Source organism: Barbus barbus (genome assembly GCF_936440315.1).
Source record: "Barbus barbus genome assembly, chromosome: 19".
Classification (NCBI taxonomy): Eukaryota; Metazoa; Chordata; class Actinopteri; order Cypriniformes; family Cyprinidae; genus Barbus; species Barbus barbus.
Genome location: NC_136747.1, coordinates 23,272,341 through 23,299,979, shown reverse-complemented (window position 1 = coordinate 23,299,979; position 27,639 = coordinate 23,272,341). Strand labels below are relative to the sequence as shown.

Here is a 27,639-nt window from a genome sequence, read left to right as displayed (position 1 = left end):
TCTCTTAAGGTTTTTTTCCCTACTTTTTGGGCCTGCATCTGTCAGCGTTGGTGGTCAGTCAGTCTCTTAGTAAAAACAAGGGGCTCGTCGTCCCTCAGGACTTTCACTGCCATCCATCTGACAGACGTACAGGTGCTGTATGGCCCACCCCTGCTCCCATACGCCGAGATCGGCCTGGTCAACCAGACACATCCATAAACGTCTTAAATATCAAACACACTTTCCTAATAGACCCTCTCTGCTTGTACAGGGACCAGGGACTCCGACCGCAAGCCCTGCAGTCGATACGCTACATCCGTAACCCTTCCTTCGGCTGTTTAAGGCATTATCACAGCCTGGGTCTAATATCTCTGCTTTTAATAACCGTTCCTTTTAGGTGGCTGTTTGCTTTCACTAACTGTCATGGGGAAACTTGGCTGCCACCGTATCAGTCATTTGGAAATCATCGCTGCTCTGTAAATGTGCTGTTTGTTTGGGATCTGTCAACAGGAACAGTTTTGGATGTCGACATCACGATTAGACACTCGCCGTGTCGGCCCGTCTGGGCGTCTCCGATAAGTTGAATGAAAGCAAAGAAGTGGTTTGCAAAATAAAGTAGATGGACTCATCTTGATCTGTCTGCTCGTGGGCGGCCAAGTGTGCTGTTACAGAAGGTCGTCCAGCGGGGTCTGACCGCAGTGCATTCGTTATTACAAAACCTGCTGTGGAGGACACTCATGGTGAACAAACGAAGTAAAGTTGGCCGTACACGATCTGATGTTTGGCTCATTTATTAATTGATTCATTCATTCAGGTTATTTGTTTATTTATTCTTTTATTTATATTCTTTAATGTATTGTTTTATTTATTTTTATTTATTAATTAATCCATTGATTTTATTCATTTATTCAGTAATTTACATTCTTTTATTAATTTAGTTTATTTGTTTTATTTTCTTATTCTTTTATCCATTTGTGTATTTTTTTCCTGTTCTTTTGTTCATTATATATTTATTTTTATTCAATTTCTTTGTTATTTTTATAATTTGCATTTTACTTATTTTCATTTATTTTATTATTTTGTGAATTGTATTGTTCTTTAAGGTTTTGGCTTATTTAATTAATCTTTTTATTTATTATTTTATTCAAGTTCATTTATATTTCTTTTTTTATTTTATAATTTTAATGATTCATTTTACTTTATTTTATCCATTCATGTATTTTTTTTATTTACTTTTATTGATTTATTATTTGTTAATAAATTATTTATTTGTGCATTCTTTTATCCAGTTTATTTATTTACTTAAGTATTTTATCATTTTTTATTCTTTTATTCATTGATTTACTTTTTTCCATTTATTTGATTTATTTTATTCATTTCATTTATTTAGCTATTATTTTATTCAGTATTTATTTTTAATCATTATTATCAGTTGTTTGTTTCTATTATTTATTATTTTATTCGAGTTGTTGATTTATTTTTCTGTTTGTTTATTTACTCATTCTTTTATTCATTCAATTACTTTTATTTATTTTGTCTGGAGAAATCACTGATGTCACTGAAGTTATTTATTTATATTTTAATGGTTAACTTTATGTATTCTGTTATTCTTTTATTCAGTTCATTCAGTTGTTTATTATTATTTCATCATCACTGCTGTTTGTAGGTCGTGGTTAGCATCGTTACATACAGCCAAGTGACTTATATGCAGCAAATGAGCTCCTGATGATTTTTAATGTATCTTAAAAACAAATTTTGCTAATTGATTCATGTTGAGTACTTGCAAGCAAAAGAGTAAACTTGTATATGCAAGTGCTCAGAACCTCACACTAAAAAGCTGACTGGTCCACCTAATAAACTCATTGGTGCCCAACTGCTGGTGAAAATGTCCTGGTACAGGACAAAAAAAAGAGTGATAACTTGCAGTTTTCTGCCAGCCAGACTGGCCCCAAATAGTTGCTTGAAAGATGAGTCGCAGATGTTTAAGGGCAAATAGTGTGACACAGTCCTGCAATTGAAAGCAGACTCTTCTTTTTATCTCTCTTCGAGAATACGTATATACATATTTTCCCCCGCGCTTCCAGGATTCGTTCAGGCAGCCGAGCGGGAATGCTTCACTTCCAAGCATGCGGTTCCCGCTCCAAAAACAACTTCCATTCAGTGCTCCCGAGTGACAGCATACTGCTGGTGGGATGCTTTGCGCTCTGGCTTTGAGCGCCGGAGCCAAACAAGAAATGCGGAAAGAGTAGAGGAGAAGAAAAATGAATGAGTTGCTGAAGCTGCAGTAACGCAGCGATTCTGCACCTTCATCAAACGGCTCGGTCTTCTGCCACGATGGATTACGGCTCATCCTGACTCACACACGCAAGCCCGACCTGAATCATTCTTACTGACACTGGGAGGATGCAACTTTCTCCCATGAGCCCATTCTGCTCGACTTCAAACGCCAATTGGCCTGTAGGCCTGACTCACTTTGGCAGTGCAGCCAATCGGTGACGTCACATTCTCAGCAAGCATATAATTTCCATTCTGTGGAAAGACGTTGTGTCCTGTGTCATTATTCCCCTGTGTTTTCCCTCTGTTAGAGATCAACGTTTTCTGTTTTGTGTCAGGAGGCAGTTCTCTGCGGCTTGGAGCCGGCCGCTGGAAGTGGGCATTTGAATGCTTTGATACATTTTGTAGCAATGAGGCTGTCTGCTCTTTCCTTCTGTCTAGACGGCTTCAGGTTGTTGTCAGTATTTAAGAAAGTGACTGTGAGTAATTTTGTTTGTTTCAGTGAGAGTAGTGGTGGGTTGCCTCATGATGTAATGCCCTGTCAGACAGACCAACGGGGTATTTTGGGAACCTGGTGGGAATGTAACGGTAAAATTGAAAAGAAATTCGTTTAGAAAGAAAAGTGTTTATTTGTGATAGTTTTTTTTGTGTGTTTGTGTGTCTCTGTATATGTCCATATATTTACATGTCTATTCATTTATTTTATAATATAATTTTTTTTTTTTTTTTATATCACACATTCATATACACTTAAACACCTTTTTAGAATATTTTTAATATAAAAATAACATAAATTTCTTAAGATATATATATATATATATATATATATATATATATATATATATCTCTCTCAAGACATTTTTGTTTATAGATACAAATACATACATTTTATATTTATAAAAACCTTTTTTTCTCATTTATTTGATTTATTTATCATTTTTTATTTTCTCATATATATGATCAAAGGCTGTGAAAATTATTCTGTATTGTTAATCCTTTTGATCTTTTATTTAAAAAAGTCACAAAAATCTAACCTTTCATTGGATAATTATAATTTAAAATGGGAGGAAATACCATGAAATAAATGTTTTTCTCTAATACATATTGGCCACAATTAATGGCACCCTTTTATTCAATACTTTTTGAAACCTCCATTTGCCAGTTTAACAGCTCTAAATTTTCTCCTGATGAGGTTAGAGAACACCCGACAAGAGATCAGAGACCATTCCTTCATCCAGAATCACTCCAGACCCTTGACCCTTTAGATTCCCAGCTTCATGACGATGCTCCTGTTCGGTTCACCCGACTCATTTTCTACAAGGGTGCAGGTCAGAGGACTGGAATGGCCATAGCAGAAGCTTGGTTTTGTGCTCAGTGACCCATTTTTGTGTTGTTTTTGAGATTTGTGTTTGGATTATTGCCCGGTTGGAAGATCCAAACATGGCCCATTATAAGATTTCTAACAGAGTCGGTCACTTTTTTATTTTTTTTATCTGTTGGTATTTGATAGAATCAGTGATGCCATGTGTCTAAACAAGATTTCCAGGACCTCCAGCAGAAATATAGGCCCACAATATTAAAAATACAGCAGGTTACTTCATTGTACCTTTTTATCCCTGTGTTCACCAAACCCATTTTTAGTTACATCTGACCATAGAAGCCAGTCCCATTTGAAGTCCCAGTCGTGTCTAACAACTGAATATGCTGGAGATTGTTTTTTGGTGAAAGCATTTTCTTTTCTTGAATTTTTTTTTTTTCTTTTTTTTTTTCTTTTTGTTGAAGCCCTCTGAAACAACACGTGGTGATGTAGGTGCTAATTTTTTAAAGGTTTTCTGACCCCAAAACTCTGTGGTCCTTGAGTCTTTAGCCATTCAAACTCTCCTTCTCACCATGCATTAGGACGATATAGACACACGTCCTCTTCCAGGCAGATTCATGACATTTTCTGTTGATTGGAATTTCTTAATTATTGAAAATAGGAATTTTCACTGCTCTAGCTCTTTTCCCTTTTGTGCCACTTCCCAATTCTCATGTCATTTTACCCCACCATAACTCCTTTCACTATTCCTATCAACAGATGTTTCAGGAACTCTTCAACCTCAGACATATCCTCTCCATAATCTCCTGCTCATTTCCATTCGTTCCACTGCACATTTATGCACTATCACACCATCTACAACCACACGGATCTGTTTTGCGAAGTCTTGGAAAATATACCATCACTTTATCTGCTCTGGTTTACCCCTGCATGAGGTAAACTCCAGACTAGTTTAAATACACATTCTCCTTTATTCAAACAAACAGTTCTTGCTGAATCGTTTTGAATAGTGTTTGTTTTGCCATATTATTTCGATCTCAACCTCATTATGAAAGATGAAGTCACAACTTTTGCAAATTCCATGCTGCAATTCCAAGGATGTTCCCGCAGCCAAGGAATTCCGCCACCGTGAGGCAAAGGTCAATGGTGTCGAGGAGCGGAAAATGTGAGCCGTTCTCTTGAAAGACAGACCTGCGGATTTTCCTTCAGCTCTTCTGACAGCACCACCAACTTTATTTTTACCCACAGCTCTTATGGATATCACGGCGAGAACTGCCTCTTTTACTCTGTTATTATTGGGGTTTTTGAGGACTCCTGACCTGTTTTGATGGATTAACCTGTCACGCATCTGCCACCATGCTTCTTGACGGGCCAGTGCCACTTTGGCCTGTGAACCCGAGGAGCCCAGCAGAGAGCCACGTCCTTTCCAAAGCGGGACCACCTGCCTGAGTCGTCCGTTTAATGATCAGATGCATTTAATCATTCACTGCTGGAGTGCTCAGAAACCTGCGTCTGCATGCTGACTGACACCAAACTCACTGCTGCTCTGCCGCCTTTAAGGAATAGCTCATGGAAATGTGCTGTTGCTTTAAACGGAGCAAGAAAAGCACCATAAAAGTAGCCCAAATGACTTATCTGCAATATTATTATAGTAAACTAAAACCAAAACTGAAACCGTATTTATACAATATTTTATATTTGTATCTATAACTGAATCCATCCATAATTAATAATTATACAGTATTTGTATTTATGAATTTATATTTGTGTGTAGACTATTGTATTAGTCAATTGTATATTTTATATTAATTAACTGTATTGTGTATTTTATTAATCTATTTAAAAAAAAAGACATTAATATTACTTTTTACTTTTATAAACTTTTTAAAGATTTTAAACTAATCCTTCATGTACTAAAATAATAACTTATAAAAATTTAAAAAATATATGTAGACATTATTTAAAAACATTAAAAATTGTAAAAAGTGTCTTTTATAATTTGTGTATTTATATTTTTGTGTATTTATATATATATATAATTTTTTTTTTTTTTTTTTTTTTTTTTTTTAAATAACTAATGTAAAAAATGCAAAAACTAAAAATTTAAAAAGAAAATACAAACAAAATGTTTCATTATATTTTTAAAATTTTAACAGTGATAGTAAAATAATACTTGTTTTCTGGAGTCATATGATAGTTTAAGAAAATTATTTTAAAGGATTTTATTCACAGTTTTTGCTTTTATCCCAGCTCTAAAGTCTCAGTCATTTCCATTTTTGAACAACTGTGTTAATGTGTGTTTGAGAAGGAAAGGAGCATGCTAAACAGTTTGTACCTGCTTCTAGTTTGTATTTTATACATTAGTATAATAGAGAAATGTCAAAACAGGTTAAATCACCAAAAGTACCAAAGCAGTCGGTATGTGTTTTTCTTGGGAATCAGCCCCATGATCTGTTGCCAGTATTGGGCTGGAGTAGCAGAGCTGTTTCATTAAGGTATACTTCAGTGTTCAGGTTTGCATTATTAGTTCACAAAACATTGGTGCATTTCTGCATTTTTAGTGAGCTCTGCTTTTCAGTGAGGTCCGTGGCTCTCAGTGTGGCCTAATTCTCCAGCTCTCCAGGGTCTCTCAGGCCCCTTTACGAGTGTCCCTCATGAAAATCTGGGGGGTTATGTTCACTCTGTGGCCTGTGAAACGTGTGAACGCATAGGGCACCTTTGTGAGACGTGGGCCCGCTCTGTTTGATGTTGTCCTGTAAAGAATCCATTTCATGGGTGAGGCGTCCTAGCAGAGATATCGTAAAGCGCAAAACATTACGTCATTACAATCTGCACTTCCTTTTTCATTATTATTAAAAAAAACAAAAAAACATAAGACCCTCTTTTTTTGTAGGCCATGTATGTATATTGGAGTCAATTATATATACTACATAATTTAGCGTGTGTGTGTGTATATGTGCACACACACACAAACACACACACTATATTGCCAAAAGTATTGGGTCACCCCCTTTTAATGAACATGTTTGACTACTTTAGTAATTTCTATGAGTACAAATCTTAATGTTTAAGCATACAATGATATTCTAGGGAATTGTGTGCTTCTAAATAAAGTTGAGAGGGCCTGTTCCAGAGACAGCCATGCATGCCCATGCCACAACACCACCACCATGCTTTACAGATGAGGCTGTATGCTTAGGATCATTTGCAGTTCCCTTTTTCTTCTCCACATTTTTGCTTTCCCATCACTTAGATAAAGGTTCATCTTTGTCTCATCTGTCCATAAACAGTTCAAAAACTCTTCTGGCTCACCTTTGTGCTTTGTTCCAAACTCTAATCTTGCCTTTCTATTTTTGGTGCTGGTCAGAGGTTTGCATCTTGCTGTGTAGCATCTGTAATTCTGTGTCAAAGTCTCCTGAGGACAGTAGATTGTCAGAGCATCACCCCAGCTTTCTGGAAGTTGTTGGTGATTTTACAGATGCGTCTTTTAGGGTTCATTTTCAGCTTTTATGACAGCTTTTATGATTTGTCTGTCATCAACTACTGTTGTTTTCTCAGCCGATCAGGTAGTTGTTGGTTGCTGGTGTCGCTGGTGGTTTCCAAACTCTTGATTTCTCCATGCCCTTTGTTTTGGCTATAGCTCTAACTGACTTCCTCTTTTCTTTTAGCATCCGAATTGCTTGCTTTTCTCTCAAAGTCAGCTCCCTCATCTTCATCCTGGTTTGTGTGTGTCATCATCGAATGCTAGATTCAGAATACAGAAGTAATGGATATAACTGATACATTTACATTTACATTTACATTTATTCATTTAGCTGACGCTTTTATCCAAAGCGACTTACAATTGCTATATATGTCAGAGGTCGCACGCCTCTGGAGCAACTAGGGGTTAAGTGTCTTGCTCAGGGACACATTGGTGTCTCACAGTGGATTCGAACCCGGGTCTCTCACACCAAAGGCATGTGTCTTATCCACTGCGCCATCACCACCCGTTACGACACATTCCCTGCTTTTAATACCTTAAGAAATAATGCAACAGGACACAGCTGATCACTTAGAAAGACCTGTGAGGCAACTGTTCCAATACTTATGCTCTCATCAGATAGAGGGATGAAACTCTAAAAGTGCTGAACTTCTTAGCTGGTAAAACATCTATGTGTTGAATCACCCAATAATAAAATGTGACATTCTGTAATTTTTGTCTCATATTCATCTTTTAATCATATTTGCAAATGTCTTGACTCCACAGCCAACAGAGCAATTTTGTCTTTACTGTTCCAATACTTTTGGAGGGCACTGTGTGAGTGTGTGTATATATAGAAGGTAAACCTCCGGCCCAGTCTGAGGTCCTGAGAAGGTTTTCGTCCAGGATATCCCTGTACTTGGCCGCATTCATCTTTCCTTCGATTGCAACCAGTCGTCCTGTCCCTGCAGCTGAAAAACACCCCCACAGCATGATGCTGCCACCACCATGCTTCACTGTTGGGACTGTATTGGACAGGTGATGAGCAGTGCCTGGTTTTCTCCACACATACCACTTAGAATTAAGGCCAAAAAGTTCTATCTTGGTCTGATCAGACCAGAGAATCTGATTTCTCACCATCTTGGAGTCCTTCAGGTGTTTTTTTGTGTCTTGCACTGAGGAGAGGCTTCCGTCGGGCCACTCTGCCATAAAGCCCCGACTGGTGGAGGGCTGCAGTGATGGTTGACTTTCTACAACTTTCTCCCGACTGCATCTCTGGAGGTCAGCCACAGTGATCTTTGGGTTCTTCTTTACCTCTCTCACCAAGGCTCTTCTCCCCCCGATAGCTCAGTTTGGCCGGATGGCCAGCTCTAAGAAGGGTTCTGGTCGTCCCAAACCTCATCCATTTAAGGATTATGGAGGCCACTGTGCTCTTAGGAACCTTAAGTACAGCAGAATGTTTTTTGTAACCTTGGCCAGATCTGTGCCTTGCCACAGTTCTGTCTCTGAGCTCTTCAGGCAGTTCCTTTGACCTCATGATTCTCATTTGCTCTGACATGCACTGTGAGCTGTAAGGTCTTATATAGACAGGTGTGTGGCTTTCCTAATCAAGTCTAGTCAGTATAATCAAACACAGCTGGACTCAAATGAAGGTTTCTTCTGATCATCTCAAGGATGATCAGAAGAAATGGACAGCACCTGAGTTAAATATATGAGTGTCACAGCAAAGGGTCTGAATACTTAGGACCATTTGATATTTCAGTTTTTCTTTTTTAATAAATCTGCAAAAATGTCAACAATTCTGTGTTTTTCTGTCAATATGGGGTGCTGTGTGTACATTAATGAGGAAAAAAATGAACTTAAATGATTTTAGCAAATGGCTGCAATATAACAGAATGAAAAATTTAAGGGGGTCTGAATACTTTCCGTACCCACTGTGTGTGTGTGTCTGTGTGTATGTATGTATGTGTGTGTATTAGGGGTGGGCGATATGGGAAAAATATCATATCACGATTTTTTATAGAAATATCATGATTCACGATTTTTATCACGATTCTTTGTTAGTTTTACTATTTTGGTTTTACAAGTTGTCTGAGCATTACAGCCAAACTATAAAGACAAAGATGCATGGCAGATATTTAGGCCAAAGTGGGCGAAGATAAAAAAATCTTTGTCATTATTTTATTTTTCTTATTAAAAAATAAGAGCAAAGATACACATTACAAATACACATAATATACAAATAAAACAAACAGTGCTTTATTTCCAGGTACACTAGGCGTATTTAGCAGAGCATTCAATGAAATTGAATGAACAAATATAAAAATAAAACACTAGATAGACTGATTCCTAAAGCAACTGTATTAAAGTTTTTCAGTCAAGAATAGTGAGTGATTTTTCTCTTTTGCGTTTTGTTTTGTTAACGTTAAATGAATAGTTCCCCCACAAATTAATATTCTGTCATCTGTCTGTCAATTCTGTCATAATGTTGTATTTTTATATCATCATTTACTCAAAAGTTGTTTTAAACCGGAATGAGTTTCTTTCTTGTGCTGAACATTTATAAATGCTATTTTGAAGAAGGTGGAAAACCAAACAGTTGCTGGTCCTCAGTGACTTCCATAGGATTTTTCTTTCCTACTATCAAAGTCAATGTGGACCAGCAACTGTTTGGTTTTCCACTGAGTAAATAATGACTTTATTAATGAAATTAAATTTTAGGGTGAACTATCCCTTTAATGACAGTCGACAGCACGTTTAGTGTCCTGTCCCTTTAAGAGCTGCACGCATCTAATATACAGTACAGGCACGCATCCGTTTCTCTCTTAACTATTTACTTTCATTTTAGAGATAACCAACTCAGTCTGTATGTAAACCTTTTGTGTTTTGACAGTATTAGCGCAAAATATAACTTAGTAATCAGGCGCTGTTAGACAGGCGTTTTAGTGCGCGTGCTTCAGGTGTATGCGCTCAGAACAAGCGCACGTCAGACCAGCGCGCGAATTAAACATTTAACCAGCAAGGCTTGTATGCAAATAATGTACTTTTGCGATCGCGAATAAGTGCAGTGTCCTGTCTGAGTAACTCTACTGCTGTATGTCGTGTTGTACAGTATATAGAGACAGCGGCGCCAGAACTGTATTTGACAATGTGCGCGGTAGCGCGATACTACGATATTTCTTAAAAAGCAGATCGTGGAGACATTTTTATCGTCCACGATCAAAAATCGTCATATCGCACACCCCTAATGTGTGTATATATATATATATATATATATATATATATATATATATATATATATACATATATATATATATATATATATACATATATATACATATATATACATACATACATACATACATACATACATACATACATACATACATACATACATACATACATACATACATACATACATACATACATACACACACACACACACACACATACACACACACATACACACACACACACAGTTGTGGTCAGAATTATTGGAACCCTTGGTAAATATGATCAAAGAAGACTGTGAAAATTAACCTGCTTTGTTAATCCTTTTGATCTTTTATTTAAAAAAAATCACAAAAAGCTAACCTTTCATTGGATAATAAGAATTTAAAATGGGGGGAAATATCATTATGAAATAAATGTTTTTCTCAAACACACGTTGGACACAATTATTGGCACCCCTAGAAATTCTTAAGAGTAAAATATCTCTGAAGTATACTCCCATTCATATTCACAATTTTGAGCACTCTAGGGTGATTATGAACATGAAATTATCCAGCCATGGCTTCCTGTTTCACAGAAATATAAATAGGAGGGAAAACAAAGCCCAAATTCCCTTAATCATCCATCACAATGAGAAAAAACAAAGAATATATTTCTGATGTGCAGCAAAAGATAATTGAGCTTCACAAATTAGTGAAGTGGCTTTAAGAAAAGAGCTAGAGCAGTGAAAATCCCCATTTCCACCATCAGGGCAATAATTAAGAATTTCCAATCAACAGAAAATGTAATGAAACTGCCTGGAAGAGGACGTGTGTCTATATCGTCCTAATGCACGGTGAGAAGGAGCGTTTGAGTGGCTAAAGACTCTTCAAGGATCATAGCTGGAGAATTGCAGAAAATAGTTGAGTCTCGGGGTCAGAAAACCTTAAAAAAAATTGTCAAACAGCACCTACAGCACCACATGTTGTTTGGGAGGATTTCAAGAAAAATTCTCCTAGCTCATCCAAAAACAAACTCCAGCATATTCAGTTATCAGACAGGACTGGAACTTCAAATGGGACTGGCTTCTATGGTCAGATGAAACTAAAAAATGAGCTTTTTAGCAGCAAACACTCAAGATGGGTTTGGTGAACACAGGGATAAAAAGTACCCCATGTGTACAATGAAATATACTGCTGTATTTGTGATGTTGTGGGCCTATATTTCTGCTGGAGGTCCTGGACATCTTGTTCAGACACATGGCATCATGGATTCTATCAAATACCAACAGATAAAAAATCAATAAGTGACTGATTCTATTAGAAATCTTATAATGGGCCATGTTTGGATCTTCCAACCGTACAATAATCCAAACACAAACCTCAAAAACAACACAAAAATGGGTCACTGAGCACAAAACCAAGCTTCTGCTGGCCATTCCAGTCCTCTGACCTGAACCCTGTAGAAAATGAGTGAGGTGAACTGAAGAGAAGAAGCACCGTCATGGAGCTGTGAATCTAAAGGATCTGGAGTGATTCTGGATGAAGGAATGGTCTCTGATCTCTTGTCAGGTGTTCTCTAACCTCATCAGGCATTATAGGAGAAGATTTAGAGCTGTTAAACTGACAAATGGAGGTTTCAAAAAGTATTGAATAAAAAGGTGCCAATAATTGTGTCCAACGTGTGTTTGAGAAAAACATTTATTTCATAATGATATTTCCCCCCATTTTAAATTCTTATTATCCAATGAAAGGTTAGCTTTTTGTGATTTTTTTTTAAATAAAAGATCAAAAGGATTAACAAAGCAGGTTAATTTTCACAGTCTTCTTTGATCATATTTACCAAGGGTTCCAATAATTCTGACCAAATATATATACACATATATATATATATATATATATATACATACATACATACATACATACATACATACATACATACATACATACATACATACATACATACATACATACATACATACATACATACATACATACATACATACATACACACATACACATTACACACACACACACTGCTGTTTGGGATCAGTAGGAATTTTAATGTTTTTTTTTTTTTAAGAATTTCTTATGCTCGTCAAGGCTGTATCTATTTGATAAAAAATACAGAAAAAAATGTAATTTTGTGAAATATTGTAATATAAAAAATAACTTTCAACACTGATAATAAATCAGCATATTAGAATGATTTCTGAAGGATCATGTGACATTGAAACTGGAGTAATGATGCTGAAAATTCAGCGCTGCGTCACAGAAATAAATGTTATTTTAAAGTATATTAAAATAGGTAACCAATATTACAAATTGCAATAATATTTCACAATATTACAGTTTTTTTTTAATCATAGGTATGTGTGTGTGTGTATAAATGACTTTATAATGATTTTATATTATTGGCCACACCTACTTGGATACATAAGAAATGCAATAAATGGCCAAAAAACCAAGGCTGAAGCAGTTTGCTTTAGTGTATGAATGTTAAAAGTGATGTATAAATGGAGTTTGAGGTAATGAATTAGGTTAGATGCTAATAATTAGATGGTAACATTGAATAAAGAAGCTAATAGTTATTATATTGGGTTGGTAATATGAAGACGCAGTTTTATGAGGTAGAATTAAATCCCAATAGTGGCCTACAATTGCACTGCATACTCTAAAGTATGTACTTCCCATCAGCAGTGAAGTATGTACTTTCAGTGCATAGGTGAAGTATGTGAATTGAGATTCAGCCAGAACTTTTCAAAGCTGATAAATGTCACAAAAACCGTCTTCTAAATCTCTGCGCATATATTTCAGGATTGACAGTCTGATTTCTCAGGTGGTTTGCGAAGAGGGAATTTTTTCCACTTGTCTCTTGGAGTTTAATGATGTGGTGTGGAAATATCAGGCGTAGAAGTGCAGGCTGCCAGCAGCGAGGTTTCTGACCATCTTCCCTCGAAGCGTCTGTCAAAAACGCACACACGATCAGCAGTCAATCTCCCATTGCTCCCCCCTCCCATCTCGCTGTCGGCCGTCCCCACCGCAGTCTGAACAGGAAGTTGATAAGAGCGTGCGGTAACGGGCAGATTAACTGCGTCCAGCCTTCTGGACTGACTGACACTTAATAAAGGCAGTGTTCAGCTGCTTAATTGAAAACAGGTGAGCTGTGCGTGTGATGTTTTTGTGTCCAGTTCTCTTGGACTGTCCCACTGAGAGAGCCCCGTTGACCTTGCAAGCACCCTTTCTTCTGATCTTACAATCTGTAGTATTCAAATACAACAATTTTATTGTGCATAATTCATAACACCGATTTGCAGCAAAAAAGCACCCATTATTTCTGGCATTGTGAGCGACAGCAACTGTTGCTCATTTGCATAAAGCTGAGCTCATGAAGTTCAATGCGAATGACCAGTGATGTGATCCGATAGACAGCTGTCTGTGTGAACGAGGCTTAGAGAAAATATTTTTTTCATCATAACTTAAGACAATCCAGGCAGGAAAAATTTATGATTTAATTAGAATTAAAATTGTAAATAGCTTGATCAATAATAATTATATCCCAGCCTAATATGTTGCAGTCAAATCAAGTCCCCACCTACGTTTTATCCCATTAAATATTTTTTTCCATTATATTAATAAAATACCATTATATTACTGTACATTATATTATATTTTTGGTTTTATATTATATTAAATATAATTGCATTATATTTTAATATAATATTTAGTATATTTTATTACTTACTAAGATTCTACACTATTTCTAGGTCCTTAATCATAATGATGTTTTCTGTATTATATTAATATACATTATTTTCTGCTGAATATTCTAATGTGAAGATATATTCCTCGATATTACAACAATTTTTCGTAAAAAAAATCTGTATATTGCTATATTTAATCATAATATTATATATTATGTGTGTGTATATGTATGTGTATACGGTTTTAGTTATTTACATACTGCATTTTTAATCAAATAAATGCAGCCTTGACGAGCATAAAATTCAAATACATAATAAAAATAAAAAAAACATTTGACCATTAGTGTATAATATTATGTAATTTAAAATCTAAAATGGAATTAAAGTCACTAATAATAAATATTTAACTTAAGTTGAAAAGTTGAAGTCATTTAGTTGTTCAGTACTTGGTTTCACCCTGTTTAAATGCCCAAAATACCAATTGTCTCAATGCTTAGAAGCACTGTAAGTGTCCCTAATTTTTCCTTTCTAAAAACTGTGAAGGTCCAGTGACAATCTGCGACGCCTCCACACAGGAAGTATCAGATTAACAAGTTTTACTTTCCTGCTGTCGTTCTTTTGCCGTCTTGGCACGGATTCCTTCAAGTTGGCAAGGATGCCAGTCACACCAGACAACACAAGCACTTCAGTCGGCCAGACATCAAGATTACTGTAAATATGTCTCGTAGACATTTAGATTACATTACAATCAGATGTCTGTGAGGTAGTCTGCTTTAGCCAATCAGATGCGAGTCTTTGAAGATGAGTGGTGTGTGGGCGTGGCCTCCGCAGCTGCTGTCGGCTGTGTGTGAAAGCGTGACAGCACTGCCCACTCGGACCTAATTGGATATGGTAGGGGTGTTTTTATAGAAATCACTCACAGGTGTAGGACTCGCTTTAAAGTGGCGCTCGCAACCTCTGAGAACTTTCAGCTGTCTGCCCTTACCAGTGTGTGTTGTGAGTGAGAGTGTGTGTGCACGTCTTTCCCAGACAAAGAAATCTCTATTTTCAGACCAAAGCTCTGCTTGGTTTATTAGCAGTCCTAGCTGTGTAATGTTCTTGTGGCGTACTGTAAAGTGGGCAGGTTAGTGAGCTTGAATGAAGAGCGGACTGTTTTCTGCACCTGCAGAGCTGAGGCCGTCCTGATGCACCGCTGTAACCCGACCGTGACTGCTAGTAAAGGAGGTCGAGGGAATGACAGAGCTGTTCAGTGTGACCAGCAGAACTAGTCTACTAGTGACGGTGCAATGATATATTGATATCTGGATCACAATATGTTCATTTTTGTGGTTATTCAAAACTTTTCATCAGTATTAGACCTAACCGCTTTACACAATGATTTACTGAGTGTTTGAATGATTTGAGTGTTTTAGTTTTCTAATATTTTAGCTTTTTATGTTATGTTTTCTATAATATGGAATACTTTTTATATTCATGCTTATGTACTATTTAGTCATCGCTAATCATGTATTTATTTTTTAAATTATTTTTCATTGTATTTTTTCCTGTATTATACAAATATAAGCTTATTATATTAGACAACTCAGAGTGCTTATATAAACACTGTTGTCTAAAATATTTAATTATATTAAATATTTAAATAAAAATGTTTTAAATTGAAATAAAAAACTTTCAGTGTGATCTTGTCAAATACATTTAGTCTAGATTTTAATCTTTTTCCATTCAGAGTAGACAGAAGCAGAAGGAAATTGCTGCATACGGGCGTGTCCAAGATTGGTTTAATACGAACCAGTCTTAAGGCCCGTTCACACAAAGCACGATAACTATAAAGATATAGTTCTAAAAATCATTATCAATATTAAAGAACAGCAGAGTCCACACCATAGCTATAACGATAAAGATGATATCATTGGAACCACTTCCAGAACAATTTTTTCCAGCTGATGAATGATATAAACACTGACGCCCAATCAGAATCCATCCGCTTGTTAAGTGGTGACGTAAGAAGCGCTGTTTCCGGATCCAAGCCTCAACTCGCTTCACTTGAGAATACTACCTCAGCAGCCGTTTATGAGCACTGTTTATTCATATTAAACATTTAAGCTAAACGTTTTCAAACTTACGGTGTACACTACAGTCTCCATGCTCACAGCGTCCCAAACACAAATAATTTTTATATTTATATTTTTCATTATCTTGGATTTCGGTATGGAGTTAAAGGCAAGGATTATATTTTTTTGGTAGTGTTATATCACATTGTGAGTGTATATTAGCACCTTTTGTTATTTTCTCATGGTATCTGAGATAGCGTATGGATGCGGAAGCGGTGAGGCGTGACGTCAGACTTAACAAGCGGATAACGAGCTGGAGAATTTAAAGTGGCAGACGAGAGTGTGCTTAGAATAAACAGACAATATCGTCCTCTGGTGTGGGTGCTAATATCGCTACCTTTATAGTTATCTTTATAGTTATCGTCCTTTGTGTGAACGGGCCTTTACTCTGCAGGTACTAGAGAAATGCAAAATATTCAGTGGTGTTGATCAGCTATATCTAAACTTGATGAGTTTTCCTATTGGTCTTTCTCTGTCCGTTCACAGGACATCCGCAACACCGTCGGCAACATCCCTATGGAGTGGTACAAGGATTATCCCCACATCGGATATGATCTGGATGGCAAGAAGATCATTAAACCAATCAGGAACAAAGATGAGCTGGATGAGTTTCTCGACAAGATGGAGAATCCTGATTACTGGTGAGGAGCATCTGGAATGTCCATTTAAACTCGTTCAACCTCTGTAATTGTATAACACTCATTCTGTCTGTCATTACTAGGCGTACCGTCCAAGACAAGATGACGGGGGCTGATATCCGTCTGTCGGATGAGCAGGTGGACCTCGTGCACCGTCTGCAGCAGGGCAAGTTCGGTGACGTCAACTTCAACGAATATGAGGTATTCCGATCTGGTTTTCCGCTCTGTTGGTGCTGGATTCGACACAGATCCGACAGTAACAGAATTTGTCACCTCAACATCTGCAGTCTGGTCTGTGAAAACCTCTTAAAACGGGCTTCTAGATAATAACCCCAGCGCACGATGAGGAAAAAATGAAGCTCGTCGAAGCCACACGAAGCCCAGCCCGAGTCTGCGTTCACCACCGACAAATGAAGTAACGAAACATTAACACGGGCACAATTAGCCGTCTTAAGAAAAACACCGCAGCCATGTCTGACCTCCGCAGGAGGTAATGAGTCTGGATGGTTTCATGGCCACCGTTTAGCCGCTTCGACTTTACAAGCATCAGTGCTAATTTCGCATCGCTGTCTTTTCTGGCGCAAACAGGAAGTGAGTCAGTCCACAGTTGGTCTGTCTGTGATCAGTTAGTCGACCTCAGACAGTCTTTAAAGAGCGCAAGCGTGAAAAAGCCACCTGTCATCTGACTGCGACTCACTGTGTCTGGTTGATTGGCCCAGATGTTCTCATTTTCACAATGCCGAATTAACCAGAACACAAATAAACTGTTAGGTTTTGCTCACTTTTTATATGCATTGGTACAGTATATAAAATAAATAATAGGAGGTCTTCTAGTAATTATTTTGACTTTTATATTAATAAATTAAGATTGCACAGCAATTTTCTGTTATATTAGACAAATATGTTTCTTTATTTAATTAAATAATTTAGCAATTTTTTTATCCAAAGCAACTTTCAAATGAGGACAATAGAAGCCATCAAACCAACAAAAAAGCAACAATATATAAGTTCTGTGAAAAGTTCCTGTTAGTCTAGCATAGTACTCATAGCAAGTTTTTGTTCTTATATAATAAAAAAATTAAAATAAAGAATAGAATAAAGCTAGTGTTAGAGGGTCAAGTTATTATTATTATTTTAATAAATAAAAAGAAAAACAAGTAGATGAAATAGAAATATAATAGAGTTCTAGTGTTAGATTTAATAAATTAAATAATATTTAATTAAACAAAAAGTAAACTGTGTGTGTATATCCGTTTAATTAATATTATTTAGTTAATATCTGCAGCAGGGCAAGTATATATTAAAACCATATATAATAAACAAAAGGGTGCACAGGAATCATCTGTTAGCAAAACTTTCTTATATGTAATAGAAAATTGCTCTGTGCCATTTTATTTTTAGACCAAATAAAATATAATTGTAAATTATATATAAACAAAAATAAAAAATGTGTAATAAACAGTCAAAAGGATTTACAACTAATTTTTCTATAGCTGGATAAATATTGCATTATGTAAATGTCAAAATAAAGGTTTATGGAAAGGTTTAAAGCAGATACATTTAAAAACATCTTCTCTGAGAAGGTTTTGGCCTGCTGTGATTTAAGGTTTTTAGCTGTCGTTTGGACAGGTTGAGTTCTTACACTACATCTGTGCTATTTCATTGTCAGTGTAAGCACACAAAGCTTTATGACTCATCTAGTTTTAAACCTTTATCAAAAGGGCTGTTAATTTCCCCAGGTCTTTAAACTGCACCTTTAATTGCATGTAAGGTAATAACGATATGATGCCATTGATCAAACTCTTGCTTTGCATTAATGCTTAATTGTGTCTCTCCGTTTTGTCTAGCCTGCGATCGACTTCTTCTCCAATGAAGTGATGATTCACCCCGTCACCAACAGGCCTCAGGACAAACGGAGCTTTATTCCTTCGCTTATTGAGAAAGAGAAGGCAAGTTCGGCTGTCCTTGTCACACCTTACGTTTTACGTTTATGGTGAAAGCATATATTTACTGTGAATCAGGAAATGGCATGAGAATAGTCATGTTTCATCTCCTAACTGCTCCCAGCTGTGCTGCATTACAAATAATGATTCCCACATAGTTTTTAAAGTGGAAAGAGGTCTAAAACGCCGGCATAATGGGGATCTGAAACAGAACGCTGAAAGAAATCAGACCTGCAAACGTTTCAGTAAAAAAATAAGATATTCTGGCAGATTCCGGTCACTATATACAATGTGTTTAATGCAGTAAACTGGCGACGTGTGCAACGAGTGTTTTGAGTAATGATCGTACACATGTGCTCTCAATCACGACAATGATGTGTTACTGTGTGTGTTTTTCTCTCTACTGTATCGTCACTGCATCCATCTCTCTCTGTTAGGTCGGCAAGTTGGTCCATGCCATAAAAATGGGTTGGATCAAGCCACGCAGACCCAAGGAAACCACCCCGCAGTACTACGACCTGTGGGCCAAGGAGGACCCCAACAGCATCCTGGGACGCCACAAAATGCACGTCCCAGCACCCAAGATGAAGCTTCCTGGTCACGAGGAGTCTTATAACCCTCCTCCAGAATACCTGCTGTCAGAGGAAGAGGTGCGTTCACCTGCATTTGTCAAATGTCATTATTCAGACAGAGTCATTATTTCTATTAATTTATTCTAGGTTGATAAAGACTTCAAGAAATTGAAAATCTTTATCCACTTTCATAAGTGGGTGTTTTATTTTCTTTCACCATGTTTTATTATTAAATTCTGGTGTATGTCTAATTATTTTAAGGCATAAAAACAGCTTAGTTATTCAAATTTATTCTTAAAATAGCCTTATGAAATGTTTTATTTTTCCTCAGAAATTCTGTATCTGGTTTTCAAATGAAGGCATAAAACATTAATTTAATTTATCGCTAAATGATTGAAAATCAAAGTTTATTTATTTATTTTGGCAAACAAAGGGGGTTTACTATTATTAAAACATGGAAGAAATGCTGTGTGATCGTTACTAAAAATAAAACTAAAGTTTTAATAATTTTAGTAGTAGCCTAGTATTAGCAGTACTGTCTGCTGAACAATATTAATATATTTATGTCGCAGTGTCTTCCAAGTTAAAACAAACTTTTATTTTGACGGGTTGCCGTGAATACCTTACAGTTTTGTGTGTATATGATATGATGCTAGTTTTACTCAAATCAAACGGTAAAATGCTCATGAAGTGAGTCTCAAAGCAGGTCTGGAGATGTTGTTCATGTGTTTATGTCCTCATTTAGTGAGACGGCAGACGCTGAAATCACCGCGAACATTGAACCTGGTCTAAAAGCAACTTTTTTAACATTTCTGTTTTTGTAATTATTAAATGTTGATTTATCGCGCAGCGCCGATCTATCCCGGACAAGCCTAAACAAACTATCAGCAATGGCGGACCTTGCGTTGCTATTGATGTTCATGGCTTTGCGAACCTACATCGGCATCCAAACACGGCGAATCAAACGTGTTAGTGTTTTTTGCTGCTATTTCAAATATGGCGGTCCAAGTTTCTGTTCGTCTTGTTGGTCACGGTAACCCCGCCCCTAGCCCCTGACGCAAGCGGTTCTTTCTTCTAGCCCAGCAATGTTTTGGTGCTACTTACGAACCGCTTTTCCTGGTTTGGAGCTGGTGCTTTGGGTGTCGAAAAACAAAGAACCGGTTTGAAACTAGGCTCTGGCTCCGAACCAGCACTGGAACTGCCTTGGTGGAAAAGGGGTCACAGTGCTTGGATTTGTGATTTACAGTAGAGTTTATCTCTCTCAATTTTTACAAGAACACACACATACACAATTGTTTTTATGACACGCATACAAACCACACTCTGACATCCATACCAACACACCCACACAATTATAGCTGCATTATTTATCCAACTGGCTCTATAATACGCAGAAGCAGAAAACAGGAATAAAGCAAGTATTTGCTTTATAGACCCTTTATAGACCAAACCTGAAAAAATGGCACCATCTGGTAAAAAATGGATAAAAAAATTAAATTTTGAAGTCTTGCCAACAGAATGAAAGCCTATTAACAAAAATTGCATAATTTTACAGTTAAACGGCACTGCGATTTAAAAAAAAAAAACACAGTTTTAATGGGTTTCAATGGGGACATTTTTTGTTCAAAAGGTGCTGAGTGTAACAATTTTGTGTACCTAGTGTAAAATAGATTTATTAATGGAAATGAAGGTGGAATATTAAAATTCCAATAAAAATACACACCTGAGCCAAAATTTGTGCAGTTAGCATTAACACAGGCAAAATTATAAAAAAATAAATAAATACTAAAATGGACAAAAATGTCCATAAGGGTGCACAAGGGTTAAAAACACACTTCTCTGATGCACATTAAAAGTAAATACTATCAGTGAATAATGACTTAAATTTTGGACTTCACACAAACTATAACATTAGTTGAGGAGATATGGAATAGTTATATGCACTGTTTTTACATTGCACTGTTTTAGTTCTGGTCACTATGAACTTAAAAAGCAGCAAGTATTAAGGTTTGGCGACATAAGTGTGAGTAAATAAAGGCAGATTCATTCTGAGTGAACTCAGTGGCTAAACGCTTGCATCACTTCACACCTGTGCCTCCAGCTCCATTAGGCCTGTGCGATTTTCCTATAAGTCATTTGCGTATGTTTTACATGCTATAGTAAACTCTCTGTTTGAACACGTGCATCCCTTCTGCAAGTTACTCTTTAAATACAGCCAAATTTTGCCCCCAATTTTGCCTGCACCTGTTCTTTAGACCGGCTTTGTCAGAGTTCTCATAACGTTTGCTCTTTGTTGTGTGTGTGTGTGTGTGTGTGTGTGTTTGTTTAGAGACTGGCATGGGAGCAGCAGGACCCCGAGGACAGGAAGCTGAGTTTCCTGCCGCAGAAGTTTGCCTGCCTGCGGGCCGTTCCCGCATACTCGCGCTTCATTCACGAGCGGTTCGAGCGCTGCCTCGACCTGTACCTGTGTCCCCGGCAGCGCAAGATGAGGGTGAGAGGCCTCTACATCCGGTTCTGTACAGAGTACAGCAATACTTAGAGATGAAGATGGCTTTTCTGCCACCAAACAGAATTATGAATTACAGAATCACCAAAAAAAAAAAACTCAGTTATGAGTTTGCACTACAAAGATAGTACATTAAAATAATATGGCAAGATACACCAGTTTGAAATATCAAGCAGCAAAAAAAATAGCTGGAAGCAGTTTTTTATATATGTATATGTGTATATATGTCTGGATTTAGTTGTTGTAGTTGATTAGAAATATACTGGCAATAAGACAGCAATGTGATGACAAATCACATTAAAGAAAAATGATTAAATAAAATCATAAATAACATTATTTTTCATATTCATTTAAAAATGTCAGTTATTTCAGTACATTTTATATGTAATATTAATGAGAGTTATTACATTATTCACAATTTCATTTATATTTAAGAAGAAATAGTATAATAAAGTATTATAATAATTTAATTACTATTATCATAAAGAGATTGAGCATAATTCATAAAATCATAAATGAGAGGTATTATTTTTCATATACATAATTTCCATATATTTTTATATGTAATATTAATGAGTTATTATTCACAATTATTTCATATATATTAAATAAGAAAGAGTATGAATTATTATATCAATGTAATTATTGTAACTAATTTACTAAAGCTACTATTGAGAATAATTCATTACATAAAAATCCTATTCACATATATGAGCAAAAATAATAAAATATATAATTATTAAATCATCAGTACTCAGTTACTGAGTTAAGTTAACTAGTAAAAAATAAGGTTTATATATATAACTACTTAGTAACAGTTTTATATAATTTTCTGATATTTTTAAATATTATATTGTAACTGGTTTTCAAAGCATTAAAGCAGTCAAATAATAAAACCAAGCCTTCATCTAATAGCATATGACATTACAGAAGTTAAATACGTTGCAAAAGCTTGTCTTCAAATGAACAAGAATGTTGTCCTGATTTCATCCAGGTGAATGTGAACCCAGAAGACCTGATTCCCAAACTGCCCAAACCCAAAGACCTGCAGCCCTTCCCAACCACCCAGTCTCTGGTACGTCATCTTAAACTGCTCTGGAGTCATTTTCACAGGCTGATTGGGATGATGACAGTCAGAGGAGCAGCTTGTAGATCAGATACCCGTGATATTTCTGGCCTAGACTTTATAATGGCAGGACAGTGGGCTCTGATTTTGAGACAGGAAACCGTTACTTACTGTACCGCGTGGGTGAAAAAGATCAGAAAGCGAATATTTTTGTTGTTGAAATTGTAGACTGGGGCTGTAAAACTGCAGACATGTAACAGGGTTTGTCTATCGTTCTTTTGGACTGGGTTAAAGAAGAACAAAAATGTTAATAAATCAACTAAATATGTTTGGTGGTAATGGACTAATGTGAAATAATAGATAATAATAATAAATGTGTCCTTGACTGATCTCTCTGTTTCTGCATGTTGTGTTGATGTTGCTGGTGTTTGTGTCTGACAGGTGTACCACGGACACTCCAGTCTGGTCCGATGCATCAGTGTTTCTCCCAGCGGACAGTGGCTTGTATCCGGTGAGTCCGGTCTTATTCTAGCTGAAATGTCCAGCACAGGTAGTAGTGATTATCAAGAGAATTTATTATAGCCATGTCTTATTGGTTGCCACATGTACTCCGACACATTAAGCCATGGTGCTCGCAACAGTTTTATTTGATACAGGAAAAAATTTTTTTTGCTTCGAATATTTTGAAATATTTAATAAAATAAAGTAGAATTGTATTTATTTAATAATTACGTAATATAATTCTAGTAGTTTAATAAGTAATCAATAAAAATGATGTATTGCATTTACTGTGGAAAAAAATATATACATATACACGCAGATGTATGTAATACAGATGTGTTATTACAATAAATATAGAAATATAGAGAGAGGGAGAAAGTAATTGAAGTAATTTATAAATAAATAATATTTAAAAAAAAAAAAAAAAAGCACTTTTTCACACAGGGCCATGTGGGTTTGGATCTTGTTTTCTGTTCATAAAAAAAACTTAATTTTAAAATTGCATGTTGTGTTTACTTGTGTTATCTTTGATTTAATATTTAAATTCGTTTGATCTGAAACATTAAAGTGTGACAGACATGCAATACAATAAAAAAATCAGGAAGGGGGGCCAACACTTTTTCACACCACTGTATATTTCTGTATATGAGTAATATATATGTATATATTTCATAGGAAATATATATTAACGTATATAATAGGAAAACATATAAAGAAATTTAAAAATAAATGATACGGTTATGATAGCTGTTTTTTTTTAAGTATTTAGACACGTTATGTTAGTATAATAGTATGCTTGCACAATTTTTTTATTTTTTTTATTTTAAAATGATTTACCAATTAATCCAGATTGATTCTGGAATACTTTGTTCTTTTAAATGTGGCCCCTGTTCTGTATGTGAGGTGTTATTGGACCGTTTGAGGTTAAGTCTGTCTCAGCACTCTTACCTCAGCGGTAGCTAACAAGCTGCTGAAATCATTCCTCACTCACCCGCCATGATGTCATAGCTCTTGGCGGAGGGAGACGAGGCTCTGCGCTGACGGGACGAGCGACCCATTCGGAGATGAGAGAGATTACGGGAGGCCTGCGGGTTTTAGCAGAGCCAGGATGAGCACAGACGCGCCTGAAATGTCCATATTCACTGGCGCTCCGCAACACGGATAAATCAATCACGGCCCACTCATGATAGGTCTCCTTCTCCTCCCTTCTAGATGGATTTCGGTTTTATTTTTATAGGTTTTGGCAGCCCGTCCTTATTGTTAGCCACTCCGGGAAGCAACTTCATTTGTTGACGTGTCCACTTTATTTGTCATTTTGAATGCAGGACAAACACTTTCTTAAACTTCTTAATCTCAATTTTTTTTTCCTGTTTATGTCCGTTCAGGAAATTAATTTAAAAATTACCTCATTTACTATTGTAATCATGGTCTTATTGTCCATGATTATTAATGTGTATTAATTTAAAGGAAAAAAAAATGTTTTCATAAACTTTCATCAAAATGTAACAACTTTCTATGCTGGACAAACACTTTGCAAATCTGTATTTTTCCCTTTTTTTTTAAAAAAATAAGGATTTAGAATTATTTAAATTTTTTATTCTTTAAAAAAAACTTAAACTTAACTTTTGAATGCTGTACAAACACTTGGCAAATCTTAATTTTCCCTTTTATTTTTAAAAATATTGTCATTAAAAAAAAAAAAATCTTAACCTTTCATCAATATGTCATAACTTTCTCTCCAAAATGATTTTTTTTTTATCTTTGAATGCTGGACAAATACTTTCAAAATCTCGATTTTTCTCAATGTAATGAGAAAATACAAATGTTATTCCAGTTCTGCAAGGATTATATGTTTAGGTCTAAAAAGATTTCATACATAATGGAGGAAAGGCCTCTCTTGAGTGCAGTCTGTTGATCATTATCCGTATTTTCGGTTCGTGGTCCTTTAGATACATAAATGCACGCTATAATCCATCGTATTCCCTTAGTAGGGCCGGCATCTGATTGCTATTAACTCGAGGGGCATATAAATTACTTGAACGAAACGAGTAGAAAGCATCATTTTAATAACACATGCAGTCAATTTCACTCAGCGTTAGCAATGGGAGCGGCGCGGCCAAATCCACAGAAACCAAATGATATTCATACAGTATGAAAATGCGGTCGAATTTGCCCGTCTGATTTGAATGAGGTGATCCAGGTAACAATACCCGCCTTTCATACGCAGAATGAAAATGGTTTCCCAGAGTGCTTTGCAGTTGGGGTTCAAATAATGCAGATAAACAGGGGGAAAGAGCGGAAAATAGTGAAAGAAAGTGTGTAGATGGAGGCGGTTGCACTTTAGAGGCAGTATCTGCTCAGCCGTCCATAACAAAGAACTTCATAAAGCGCATATGCAAAACCACTACAGTGAGGGGTTGCTCTTTTGTCTAGCTATAAAATATATTAAAGTAGGAATAAAATACACTTTCCCACAGTAAAAATTGGCAGTTGACAACCTCCCAGGCATCACAACCCTTCTCGCCCTGGGCCTGCCCAACTTCCTTGGGTTTGTTTGGTGTGTGTTTAATAGAGATGATTTCTTCCATATCAATGGTGTGGGTGATCATGACAAAGCACTAGTGAGTCTTTTGTCCCAGGACTTTGTTCAGCCTCTGCGTCCTGGGCTTCCCCAGTTTTGCGTGTGCTGATTTGGGAATTGCAAGTCGGAAAGTCTTTTGTAGAGGTTGTGCAGCCAATGGTTGTAAAACTGGGCTTATTCATTTTAAGTGCCTGCAAATATCAGGAAACTCCAGCAGTTTGCTCCTCAGTTTAGTTTTTATTCTTGTTAAGGGTGTTTACTTGGTCAAGCGTCATTTAATACAAGTTATTCTATGGTCTGTCTGAATACTGGATTCTGATTGGCTGGCAGGTATGCGGTAAAACCGTTTAATGCACAGGTAGTTCCAAGTCAGCTTAATAACCGTTCCATATTAATGCGGTGCTTTAATTGATGCACACAAACCCACACACACACACAGAGAGAGAGAGAGAGAGTCGGAGATTACAGATCGCGCACAAAACTGTCATTTTTACCCATTCGGTGAAATGTTGCGCTGCAAAGAGCAATACTAGTTTTAACTTGTCTATAACTTGGCAAATGACCATGACATAAGCTGGATAATCAACGGCTTGCCGTACATTTAAAGGATTTCAACCTCCGTGTCGTGCATTTAAAATCCTTTAATGCCCAGCAAACCGTTGATTATCCCTTACTTATTATACTTAAGGTTAGTGATATGATCAAACCTTTAACCTTCAACTACTGTTCATACATTTGGGGTCAAAAATGTTTTCAAAAGAAGTCTCTTATGCTCACCAAGTCTGTATTTATTTGATCAAAACAGACCGTATAAACAAAATGCGATGCAAGCTGAATTTCAGCATCATTACTCCAGTATTCAGTGTCGTGATCCTTCAGAAATCATTGTAATTTGCTGATGTTCTGCTTGGGAAATAGTATTTCCAATGTATTACCAATGTTGAAAATGGTATATTTTTATATAATCAGTAATATTTCAGTATTTTTTGATGAATAGAAAAGATCAGCAGTTATTTGAAAAGGAAATCTTTAAAACATTCAAAAACATAAATGTTTTTACTGTCACTTTTGAACAAATTGATTTAATCCTTGCTGAATAAAAGTATTAAACTTTGTCAAATAGCTCCTACCTTACGGAGTCATCAGACACTTATAGATGATAAAACAGTGGGGGGGGAAATCCCACATTGAAGAGAGCATTTTCAGATGTAAACACTTTTTCTGAAGACTTCAAAAATGCAGCAATGATGAGAATCTCGCAAGAATTTGGTTTTACAGCCTCGCAAAACGAAAACACTGCAATTACAGCACGTGAAACCTACAGTTACAGTTTTTGTGCTGTACTCAGATTGCAGTCTATGACATGAGAGAATGCGGTGAAGAAATGCTGAGGTTACGCGACTGTGTACATATTTACATTTACAGAGCTCTGATCGTGGCCTGAGAGAGCCTCAAACGGCATTCTTCACTAATGATGTGGCCAAACGAAGACGAGTGGTGACATTATAAACTGCAGCATGACACTGTCACTCAGGACACCATGAACTCACTGCAATCCACATGTTCTTGAATCAGCGGAGACCTCAATCTGGAGTCTAATTTACTTGAGATATGAACCTTTTGAACAGATTTAAAGTGTGGGGTCGAGATTTATAGAGGTCAAGATCATATCATATCTAAATATACAGACAAACTGAATCCACCTGTTTCTAATCCTTCAATTTAACACCCAGCACTAAGAAAAGTCTAACTGTGAAGAAAAAAAAGCTAGATC

The 27,639-nt window shown here is 36.3% G+C and overlaps 1 protein-coding gene across 1 annotated transcript in view; it reads left to right on the top strand.

Moving 5' to 3' along the window:
• Positions 1-27,639, top strand: part of LOC306885125 (ribosome biogenesis protein bop1) — an 89,246-nt gene that overhangs the window by 49,391 nt on the left and 12,216 nt on the right. The window contains exons 4-10 of the mRNA XM_079441471.1: positions 16,545-16,699; positions 16,780-16,897; positions 18,544-18,645; positions 19,077-19,289; positions 21,541-21,702; positions 22,712-22,792; positions 23,225-23,294. Of these exons, the coding sequence (XP_079297597.1) occupies positions 16,545-16,699; positions 16,780-16,897; positions 18,544-18,645; positions 19,077-19,289; positions 21,541-21,702; positions 22,712-22,792; positions 23,225-23,294 (901 nt within the window). The remainder of the gene's footprint in view (positions 1-16,544; positions 16,700-16,779; positions 16,898-18,543; positions 18,646-19,076; positions 19,290-21,540; positions 21,703-22,711; positions 22,793-23,224; positions 23,295-27,639) is intronic.